Genomic DNA, 11,491 nt, shown 5'->3' with positions numbered 1-11,491 from the left:
ATTTATTTTAAAAAACATCTTTATGCTACTCTTGAATTTAAATTAAAGTCCAATTACAACGATGTGCCAGTGAAGACTACAAGGCATAAAACAATAAAAAAGAAGACAAGAGATTGGTTTGTCGTTGACTTCCCCGCCAGGCACAATGTAGAACTTGCGATAAGCAACCGAACGTCTTTCTAGGGAACCCAAAGCGACTGCACCCCTTTGACGCCCACCTCCGCCAGTCTCGCGAGGCTTCGTACTTCCGGGTACGGCTTGTTGCTAAGGGCCGGAGACCTTGTTGCTAAGAAAGGCCTAGCTGGGCCCGAGGCGCCGTCATGGCCGGTAGTAGGCTGGAGAAGTTGGGGACGGTGTTCACGCGGTGAGACGGGCGGGGAGGCGACGGGCGCCTGGCTGCGGTTCGGGCGGAGGGGGTGGAAGGTGGAACCGGGAGGGGACATTTGGGGGGAGCGGAACGAAGGGACGTCGGCCTGAAGCGGGGGGGGGGGGGGGCGCAATGCTGCTGATCCCTCCAAGGAGAGGCTTTGCTCAGCACTCCTCAGCTGTCAATCATCTGTGCTGGAAGACCTGGCTGCTTCGCGTGCATTTGTGTGCGCATGCGTAAACCTGCGTGTAGACATACATCTCACAGATATTTGCGTGCCCACGATGGAATGAAAATGCACACTGAACACACACGCACATGAACATGCATATCTACACACATACACTTTCACGGGCACGTACACATACCTGCATGCCTTGTTTCTCTGAAAAGAAGACCTACCCGAAAATAATTCGTGATGGTGAACCTATGGCACTCCAGATGTTCATGGACTACAATTCCCATCAGCCCCTGCCAGCATGGCCAATTGGCTGAACCTTTGGCACTCCAGATGTTCATGGACTAAAATTCCCATCAGCCCCTGCCAGCATTGCAAATTGGCTGAACCTTTGGCACTCCAGATGTTCATGGACTACAATTCCCATCAGCCCCTGCCAGCATGGCCAATTGGCTGAACCTTTGGCACTCCAGATGTTATGGACTACAATTCCCATCAGCCCCTGCCAGCATGGCCAATTTTCAGAGCATGGTTTCATGAAAATCCCATCTCGCAATGAGCAAATAGAAATGCACTGTCTGAGCAACAGAAATGGAGGGAGTCCGATGCAGCAAAGTGACAGCAATGCTCTTGGACATAAAATAGTCTGTCTGGGGGAGCAGAGAGGGAAGGAGAGAGCAAGAAGCCAAAGCGAGGGGGGAAAATCTGGTTCTGGTGGGTTTTCCGGGCTGTGCAGCCGTGGTCTGGCGGATCTTGTTCCTAAAGTTTCGCCGGCATCTGTGGCTGGCATCTTCAGAGGTGTATCACAGAGAAAAGTCTTTTACACGCTTTCAGACTTCCCTCTGTGATACAACTCTGAAGATGCCGGAGAAATGTTAGGAACAAGATCTACCAGACCACGGCCACACAGTCCGGAAAACCCACCACAACCAGTTGAATCTGGCCGTGAAAGCCTTTGACAATACAGTCAGTAAGTGTTGGGTGGAACTTGCTATTCTATAAATGTTTTAATTGATTATGTTGTTCTTTTGTGTTGTACACCCCCCAGAGCCCTTCGGGGATGGGGTGGTGTAGAAATCCAATCAATCAATCAATCAATCAATCAATCAATCAATCAATATTCAAAGATGTGGTTGATAGTATAGTATTGCGGGGGGGGGGGGGGGTTCAGTCCAGGGAGTGACTCACATTTGCATTCTCTGCAGCAGCAGCAGTATTGGTGAATGTAAATCCTGTGTTTGGGTGGCTGGTTCTTCACCTGAGGACATGACAATTTATACCCCTTCTCACTGGACACAGTGCGTAACAGACTTCCCTCTGTGATACACCTCTGAAGTTGCCAGCTGCAGATGCAGGCGAAACATTAGGAACAAGATCCACCAGACCACGGCCACACAGCCCAGAAAATCCAACACAACCACTTGAATCCGGCTGTGAAAGCCTTCAACAACAACAAAAAATCTGTTTGGTCAAAACATTTTCTTATAAAGAGGCTGGAGCTTTCTGTGAAACGCTGCCAGAGAAGGGGAAAGAATGAATACTCTGCTTTCTATAATTAGTGGAAAACAGAAAATTATCTTCAGCATAGAGAGTAAAGCTGCTGTTTTGGACTAGAAATGTTTCTTCGTAAATGATTAGTCCAGTTTCCAAGAGGGGGGCGGGGGGGGGCAGATATGGGATGTCTGCTTTTGGGGTGACTTTTCCTGACCCAGTTCTTCACTTCGGCATATCTCTATCTTTTTCCTAGGACAAGGGACCTCGTGCGTTCTGGAGTGATGCCCGAATCCAAGAAACCAGTCTGGTATGATGTTTATGCTGCTTTCCCCCCACTGAAGGAACCTGTCTATCAGGAGCTTCGTCCGCAATATGGCAAAGTGAAGGTCACCGTCCCTACCATTTTTTACAAGGAAGATGAGATCCGAGCGTAAGTCTTGGGGGCATTTCTCTGTTTGTCTTTTGAAAGTAGAATTCCAGAACTGATTGGTAGTTTCAGAGTCTTGCTTTTAGCAGATGGAATTTCACTTGCCGGTTTCAAGGATGCCTGTAATGCTGTATTTGAAATTGAGAAGTCTTGTCAAGGAGCAGCAGTGGCGTAGGAGGTTAAGAGCTCGTGTATCTAATCTGGAGGAACCGGGTTTGATTCCCAGCTCTGCCGCCTGAGCTGTGGAGGCTTATCTGGGGAATTCAGATTAGCCTGTGCACTCCCACACACGCCAGCTGGGTGACCTTGGGCTAGTCACAGCTTCTCAGAGCTCTCTCAGCCCCACCTACCTCACAGGGTGTTTGTTGTGAGGGGGGAAGGGCAAGGAGATTGTCAGCCCCTTTGAGTCTCCTGCAGGAGAGAAAGGGGGGATATAAATCCAAACAACAACTCCTCCTCCTCCTCCTCCTCCTTCTTCTTGCAAGAGTGATGCAAGCAGGAAGACATGGTTTTGGAAGGGATGGGAGATGCTGAGAAGCAGCTCTTGTATTGAGCAACTGTTCTTGCTATTGGAAATCTGCATATTGCTAAAAACTAAAACTTGGGTTTGCCGGCCACTTGAAATAGTCCATCTGAAGTCTGCAGGGAGCATTCTGTAGAGAAAACGGTAGTATAAGGTTGGGTAGTTACCAGAGGAGCCAGCAACCTGGCCACCGTGCCACAGGTGTAGGACTGCATTAGGATCTTTGCTCGATACTGCATCTGACTGTTGTTCCATTGTCCAGTTTGCCAGGCCACAGCTCTCCCAAGTTCTCTCTCTCTTTCTCTCTTTCTCACAATCCTAGAACCAGGGGGGCATCCATTGAAAAAGCTGGGGGGAAGAATTAGGACTAATAAAAGGAAACACTTCTTCACGCCACGTGTGATTGGTGTTTGGAAGATGCTGCCACAGGAGGTGATGATGGCCACTCACCTGGAGAGCTTTAAAAGGGGCTTGGACAGATATATGGAGGAGAAGTCGATTTATGGCTACCAATTGTGATCCTCCTTGATCTGAGATTGCAAATGCCTTAGCAGACCAGGTGCTCAGGAGCAGCAGCTGCAGAAGGCCATTGCTTTCACATCCTGTACGTGAGCTCCCAAAGGCACCTGGTGGGCCACTGCGAGTAGCAGAGAGCTGGACTAGATGGAGCCTGGTCTGATCCAGCTGGCTTGTTCTTTCATTTCATTTCATTTTAACCTTTAATGGCATACGAATTATTTCCATTTAAAAGAGAAAAGAGAAAACTTTTAAAACATTTAAAAGAGAAAACTTTTAAAACATTTAAATATGGGTATTTAAAATGCTTTCCAAGAATTTAGCCACTGCCAAGGTGATCGATGGATTACAGTCACTTAGCAGAAAGCGAGTGGCCTGGAACTTGGAGTGCTCAAGTCTTGGAAGCAGCAGAGGGTGAATTAAAATCATGCGCAGGTTACTGTGAAGACAGCATTCCAGAAGAACATGAGTTATGGTTTCTATAGATCCACATCCACTTAGCGGCATAGTCTCTGATGTTTAGGGATCTGGAGGTATCTCCCTGAGGTTTCCGCTGATGGGAAAATATTGAGGCGTGCTAGCATGAATGCACGACGTTGGTTGATGGATAACAGAGATGAGAGATATTTAGCTCTTACTCTGTAACTTGGTTGTATTCCGAGGGAGCGGGGAGAGCATACAGCTGCCTTTGTTGGATAGAAACAATGATGTTCCAGATCCCTCAGTCTTTCGCGGATCTGATTGAAAATATGCAGTTCACTATCAGTCCCGACATTGTCCAAGCTGGCTTGTTCTTATGTTCTCAAACAGAGAACAGTCTTTCCTAAGGCCTGTGGCCCCTTTAATTGTGGATACCTGGCTTTGAGCATGGGATATTCTGCAAAGCACGTGCTCTTTCGAGTGTGCCTTGGCCCCATCCTTGACATAATCCCTGGGATCATTGTTGGTTGGTCTTGGAGATTGTGAGAGTATAACAGGATGGGGGTGGGAGGGGTGGGGGGATGAACAGGTCCTCTGTGGGACATCACGGTCCCATTTCATTTTGGTTTTCTGTCTGGGCACCAGCACAAATTTTGCTTTTTTGTTTTTACAGCGACATAAGCATGAGCATTTTTATTGTCATTGCGCACGCACAACGAAATGTACAGCAGCATTCCTCGATGCACGCAATTTCAGACTCATACCCCATCCTCCCTTTCCCCTTCCTCCACCCATCCCTACACAGCCCCAAACACATCAACACGAAGCCACGGAGTTCAGCAAAGCCACAACTCTAGAGTAGAAGCTGTCTCTGAGCCTCTTTGTCCTAGTTTTGATAGACCTGTATCGTCTGCCGGATGGTCACAGTTCACAGGTAACAGGACACAGGCTGGAGTTTCTCGGGACTCATAGAGGCACAGTTTAGCTCCAGCAAGGCTGCCACATTCATGCATCTTCCAGCCAGTGGTGGGATCCAAAAATTTTACTAACAGGTTCCCATGGTGGTGGGATTCAAACTGTGGCGTAGCGCCAATGGGGCTGGGCAGGGCATGACGGGGGCATGGCCAGGCATTCCGGGGGTGGGGCATTCCTGGGCGGGGCTGTGGCAAGGACGCAGGAAACGAATGCACGCAGGCTCAGGCTGCCACGCACGCCGGTGCACCTCCTGCTAGATTGCTTCAAGTTCTGCGCGCTACTGCTGAGAGGAGGGGCATCACTAAGGCAAAAATCCCATGGCAAAATCACCAATTAGTAACCCCCTCTCGGCACACACAAATAATTAGTAACCTACTCTCGGGAACCTGTGAGAACCTGCTGGATCCCACCTCTGCTTCCAGCCATGCCAGTTGTAATGTCCTTTGAATCCTTATTGATGATTATAATGTCAGTCTTCCCAAACTGAAATATCTTTCTTACTTTACAGGAAATTTTATGAAGCTTATGGAAATGGTCCAAAGGCCTTTCAGCTGTCCAAATTAAACTTTAAATCCACCTGTCAAAGGTAAGTGGATGAACACTGACCTGAGGATATTCCTCGGAGCAAAGGGAATGGAAATTTATTTTCCCTGCTTGGGTCGTATGGCTCACGTATGGCTTATATTTTCTAACCAACCCCTGCTCAAGGAGAGCCTTCATAATTGCTAGATTCAATGTTATGCCATCTGCCTTACTACATGGCAGGTTTAATAACCTGGAAAAATCTAAAAGGTTGTGTAGCTGTAATTCTAAGGTAGTCGAAACACTGGCTCACCAGCTATTACATTGCACCAAATTTGCTAAAATTGGATCTAAATATGTCAATCTACACCCTCTCTTCCAATCTGAGTTAACAGATTCGATTAGATTATTTCTCTTGTTGAACAATTCTGATTCTGTTTTTTGTGAAGAGGTTGCAAGCTTTGTTACGGAAACAATTCAGAGCCAGTAATAATATGTATTTATCTGAGGTTATCCTTTTTGCCTTTTAAAATTTTTATGTTTGTTGTGTTTTGTTGCTGTTGTTTTATGTATGCCAATAAAGGCTTTGCTTTGCTTTGCTTATTTTCCCTGCTTGATAATGATTTGGCTGATTTCATGCACGTTGGATTCCAGGTTTGTTGAGAAATACACTGAACTGCAGGAGCAGGGAGAGGTGGACGAGGACAGACTGTTTGAAGAAACAGGGAAAGCTCTCATGGCTGAGGGAATTCTCTTGCGAAGAAAAGCGACAGGCAGTGTAAGTATGGCAGAGAGTTGCTGTGTGAGGTGAATTATTGCGTGACCCGGAAGTGAAAGCTTAATAGCTGAAAGTCAGATCAGAGCAGCTACTGCCTGAGCCCGCAGAATCCAAATTAATCCTCTTGCAGAATAAAGAGGTCAGCAATTGGGCAGTATGTTGCACTTCCTCTCAATTACTGAATGGTCTCAATGTAACAAGGCCTTCTGAGCTATGCGGAACTATGTGGGGTGCAGTTCTTGCGCCCGTGGCTTTAAATTAATCAGATGTTAAACAATATATTTTGCTTTCGTGCTTGTAAGATGCATTTACTGAATTTTTGTACCACAAAAGCTCATTCCAGGTCATGTACAGCCCCTTATTAGAACCACGTGACAGTTTAAATAAGATTCAGCAAAGTTTACAATCGTGACAAAAATCCTGATTACCAATAATGCAGGGAAGTAACAGCAGATGGGGGGAGGTGGGGGGGGGGACAGTCATTATCTGTGTGTGTGTGTGTGTGTGTGTGTGTGTAGATAATTTCAAATTAAGTTAAAATATCATTTTAATAACCTGATTAGAGTAAGAACCTCTGCAACTATTATAACTCTATTTTCGATGTACAAAAATTATATGTATCTGTTTATTAGCTCCTTTTAAAAACGTAATCAATGAGAATATAGTAAGAAATAACTAGATTGCTTAATATTAATGACAGACACCCGAATCCAAACCTGGAGGCAGCCGGTCATGGCACTGCTGCAGCGCTGCCTCGCCACCTCCAAAAGGGTTTTTTGGCGGTATGGGGAGCAGGGAAAAACCCTGGACCTCCCCACTGCCAAAAGCCCTACAGGCCTGCGTGGACATGGAAAGTACCAGGACCTTCTGCCTATGGGTATGGAGGAGCAGCAGTGGCGTAGGAGGTCAAGAGCTCGTGTATCTAATCTGGAGGAACCGGGTCGATTCCCAGCTCTACCGCCTGAGCTGTGGAGGCTTCTCTGGGGAATTCAGATTAGCCTGTGCACTCCCACACACGCCAGCTGGGTGTCCTTGGGCTAGTCACAGCTTCTCGGAGCTCTCTCAGCCCCACCTACCTCACAGGGTGTTTGTTGTGAGGGGGGAAGGGCAAGGAGGTTGTCAGTCCCTTTGAGTCTCCTGCAGGAGAGAAAGGGGGGATAAGAAGGGAGGGAGAGGCCTGCAGCGTTTGGGACTCTTTAGTTTGGAGAGAGGCGTCTGAGGGATATGATTGAAGTCTATAAAATTATGCATGGGGTAGAAAATGTTGACAGAGAAATTTTTCTCTCTTTCTCCACAATACTAGAACCAGGGGCATTCACTGTAAGAAAATGCTGGGGGGGGAAGGAATTAGGACTAATAAAGGAAACACTTCTTCCATAGCGTGTGATTGGGTGTTTGGAATATGCTGCCCCAGGAGGTTGTGATGGCCACTAACCTGGATAGCTTTAAAAAGGGCTTGGACAGATTTATGGAGGAGAAGTCGATCTATGGCTACATTTATATACCGGCAGTATAAAGACGACTGACTGGAGTATAAAGAGCTGACCCCCCACTTTTCCAGTTAAAATTTCCAGAGTTTGGGATATATTCGCCATATAAGAGTACCCGGCGTATAAGATGACCCCAGACTTCACAGATGATTTCCCAGGGTTCAAAAGTAGTCTTATACGCCAGTATATACAGTACCAATCTTGATCCTCCTTGATCTGAGATTGCAAATGCCTTAGCAGACCAGGTGCTCAGGAGCAGCAGCAGCAGCAGGCCATTGCTTTCACATCCTGCGTGTGAGCTCCCAAAGGCACCTGGTGGGCCACTGTGAGTAGCAGAGTGCTGGACTAGATGGACTCTGGTTTGATCCAGCAGGCTAGTTCTTATGTTCTTATGTTGTTGTTGTTGTTGTTCTCCTCCTCTTCTTCTTCTTCTTCTTCTTCTTCTTCTTCTTCTTCTTCTTCTTCTTCTTCTTCTTCTTCTTCTTCTTCTTCTTCTTCTTCTTCTTCTTCTTCTTCTTCTTCTTCTTCTTCTTCTTCTTCTTCTTCTTCTTCTTCTTCTTCTTCCTCCTCCTCCTCCTCCTCCTCCTCCTCCTCCTTTATGAAGGATGTGCTCTGCCTTACCATGTTTGAATCAATATTAGATGTATTATATGGGAATGGAAGATCCCATCTGAGCTCCATTCTTGAACACTGTGGTGCTGATTTGTCTTTGCCCTACAGGCAGCCCAGCAAGTTCCGGAGGAAACCAAGTCCAAGGATCCTGTGACAACCGCAGTACTCCAGAGTGTGCTGCAGGAGATGCAGGGTGACACTCAAGCCCAGAGAGCCGATCCTGCAGAAGTGCAAAAAGAAGACTCTGTACCATCTTAAGGGTTGCTGCAGTGTGATTGCATCACACATATGATGAGCCTTTTGCCCAAGAACTGCTTTTGGTCAAGAGACTCGGGCTTTCTTGGACGATCCTCTTTTGACGTGTCTTGTCACATGGGAAAATACTGCATGTCAAAATGGATCAGCTAATTAAAAACTTTTGTCGGAACTACAACTTGCCAGAATATTTTCAGCGTCAACAGTTTGAAAGGCTAATTGGGCTGGGCAGGGAATACAGCAGGGAAATGTAGCGAGAGAACTCAGCTGCGCCTGTGTTTTCTCTCTGGTTTCTTTCTGCTAAAGCAGTGTTTAATGTTGACCATTGGTTTTGAGTGGTGTGCTCCCTCAAGATGGCGGTCTCATTGGCGCCCTCAAGATGGAGCTCCCTCAAGATGGAGGTCTCATTGGCGCCCTCAAGATGGTGCTCCCTCAAGATGGAGGTCTCATTGGCGCCCCTTCGGGGATGAGGCGGCCTATAAATTTAATTAATAATAATAATAATATGGAAAGCCTAAACTTGGACAGAACATCAGTCCACATGCTGTAGAAAGCAGCACTTCTAGGAACTGCACACATTCTACGCAAATACCTCTAATATCCTAGGTCCTTGGGAAGGACTCGATATTCAGAGATGAATTCCAGACACTTGTGCTGTGTTGTTATGTGTATAATAATAATAATAATAATAATAATAATAATAGCTTAACAAATCAAACCACTCTGATTTTTTTTCTGTCCCTCTCTTAAAGACCTGCAAAACTTTATGGTTATGAAGTGGCAATAGAATAATGAACAAATAATTGCCCTTGCCACCATCTTGGGACGGCATGGGCGTGTTATTCATGCACTGTGCAAATAATTCCTTCTTTTTGTTGACCTTGAAAACATTGTTCATGAACATTCTAGTATTACTGGAGAGGGAGAGAAAGTCTTTTCTGCATACCTTTTATATCTTGTTGTATAAAGGCATGAGATCCTCATATTTTATATTAGGATTTAGGGCCCACTTTACTTTTATTATTTAAAACATTGATTGGCTGCCTTTCTGCCTTACATCACTCAACACAGCTCACGTTATATACACAATTATAAAAAAACACATTAGAACAGTATGGATAAAACGACAATTATAAAAACATAGGTCACAATTTAATTATGTCCTTTGAAAGAATTGGCCATGCTGGCAGGGGCTGATGGGAATTGTAGTCCATGAACATCTGGAGCGCCATAGGTTGCCCCCCCTGTAAGGCAAAGAATTGGGGCATCTCTGCACAGCCCCTGAGCAGGTTGGCTTTAGCTCACAGCAATCAGTTCTTAGGGTTAGTTTTGAAGTTATTCTTTCAGCTGTACCTCATCCATCCTTTCAATAACCAGCAGTTACCCAACCACCCAAAGGGATTGGCGACTGTCTCATAGGCCCTTTCCGCACGGCCAGCTTGCGGGGGCGCATCGGCATAGTTTATGCCGATGCACCCCCGTGGGATCGTTCGCACGGAGGGTCCCGCTGGGCGCACCACCTGCGGCGCAGCTGCTCCCAAACGTTGCTTACCTCCGGTCTCCTTCCATTGCGTTGTGGAGGCCAGGGGACATCCCCCGCCCCCCCGCCAGAGCAAGGACCCTGAAGTCGGAGGCCAGGAGGCGTGTCTCCTGGCCTGAACAATGCGACGGAAGGAGACTGGAGGTAAGCAAAGTTTGGGAGGGCCGGGGGAGAAATGCCGGCTGCCACCCGATGCCGTTCGCATGGCACCAACTGGAAGCCGGCTTTTGCTAAAAACCTCACTCCCTGAGCGAGGTTGGAAAACACTGTTTTCGAACCGTTCACTTCCCCTTTTCTTTCTTTTCCACTTCACCAGACTCAGCCACAGCAACGCGTGGCCGGGCCCGCTAGTTGTGTATATAATGTGAGCTGTGTTGAGTTATGCAAGGCAGAAAAGGAACAGAGCGCTGCTGCGTCGATTTGGCAGCGGCGCCTATGTGAAGGGTCCCCGCCAAAACAGTGTTTTACCTGGCTGAAATCGTTGATTTTGGCCCGTGCGGAAAGGGCCATAGATTCCAAGGCTGGCAGTCTTCAGTCCCCCTCCTTTCGTCTTGCTTATGTCCCCTTTAGTTACCATAGTTCATTCATTATAATACCTCTCCGAGTCGTGGTGGCTCTTCCAATGCATTCCCTAAAAGCCTTCATTTAGCATGCAAATGAGTGACAGATAGGAGCAAAGCCATGTCGAAACCTCGGCTGTCTTCTAGTCAGCCCTGACTCAGAGCCTCATGGCTAACACAGGACTCCACAGATGCCCTAGCTAGCTACAGGGTGAGAAGATGGCATTTCCTTTCGTGGTCTTGAAAAGGCTTCAGTGACAGCTGTTAGCATGAAAACTTCTGATTTGAAGACCCTCTGTAAAGGATTCAATGGTGTTGATGATCGGGACAGCCGCCTGGCCTTGACTGCATTCCATAACCCGGGCGATGGGCCAGCATCTGTGGCGGAGACTCTGGCGGAGACCTTATCTCTGCGAGAGAGATGAGAACTCCGTTCCCATGGGAATCCGGGAGGGGGGATGGGATGGACAGAGTTATAACCTGTGCTTCTGGCGGGAGACTTTATTCCTGCCGCGTTAGGTGTAATACGGTTGAGCTTTTCTAGGATGTCTGAATAAGCGGTCTTTTACCAAAAGCCTTTTATTTCTGCTTCTATGGAATTCCTTACATTGTGGCAGGAATCCCTAGTTCATCTATCTTCAATTCAGTGCAGCCGGACCTCTGGTGTCGGCATGGAGAGGTTGAATATTCCTGAATCTGTGGAAGGTGCGGTAGCCCCAAAGAGGAGCTCGAGCTTTCCCTTATGGATTTGGAGGAACCCGTGCGGGAGAGCTTGGGTCTGCGCTGGTAACTCTTTCCCGTCCTACATTATCAACCACGAGTCTTCCCTTACTC

The 11,491-nt window shown here is 47.1% G+C and overlaps 1 protein-coding gene across 1 annotated transcript; it reads left to right on the top strand.

Annotated features, from left to right (window-relative positions):
* Positions 1 to 211: 211 nt before the first annotated feature.
* Positions 212 to 8,732, top strand: MRPS23 (mitochondrial ribosomal protein S23). The gene is made up of 5 exons (XM_048518453.1): positions 212 to 364; positions 2,293 to 2,469; positions 5,409 to 5,486; positions 6,077 to 6,200; positions 8,411 to 8,732. Exons 1-5 carry the CDS (start codon positions 321 to 323, stop codon positions 8,558 to 8,560), a joined length of 573 nt encoding a protein of 190 aa, XP_048374410.1. The 5' UTR covers positions 212 to 320; the 3' UTR covers positions 8,561 to 8,732.
* The last annotated feature ends 2,759 nt before the right edge of the window (positions 8,733 to 11,491 follow it).

This window comes from Sphaerodactylus townsendi, linkage group LG16 (assembly GCF_021028975.2).
Source record: "Sphaerodactylus townsendi isolate TG3544 linkage group LG16, MPM_Stown_v2.3, whole genome shotgun sequence".
NCBI lineage: Eukaryota > Metazoa > Chordata > Lepidosauria > Squamata > Sphaerodactylidae > Sphaerodactylus > Sphaerodactylus townsendi.
Note: the sequence above shows the minus strand (reverse complement) of the source record. Positions and strands in the feature narration are given on the sequence as shown.

Coding starts and splice junctions, on each gene's coding strand:
- MRPS23 (XM_048518453.1), top strand. CDS start 321: ATGGCCGGTAGTAGGCTGGAGAAGTTGGGGACGGTGTTCACGCG. Junction 365..2,292: donor TTGGGGACGGTGTTCACGCG/GTGAGACGGGCG, acceptor TCTTTTTCCTAG/GACAAGGGACCTCGTGCGTT. Junction 6,201..8,410: donor GAAGAAAAGCGACAGGCAGT/GTAAGTATGGCA, acceptor TTTGCCCTACAG/GCAGCCCAGCAAGTTCCGGA.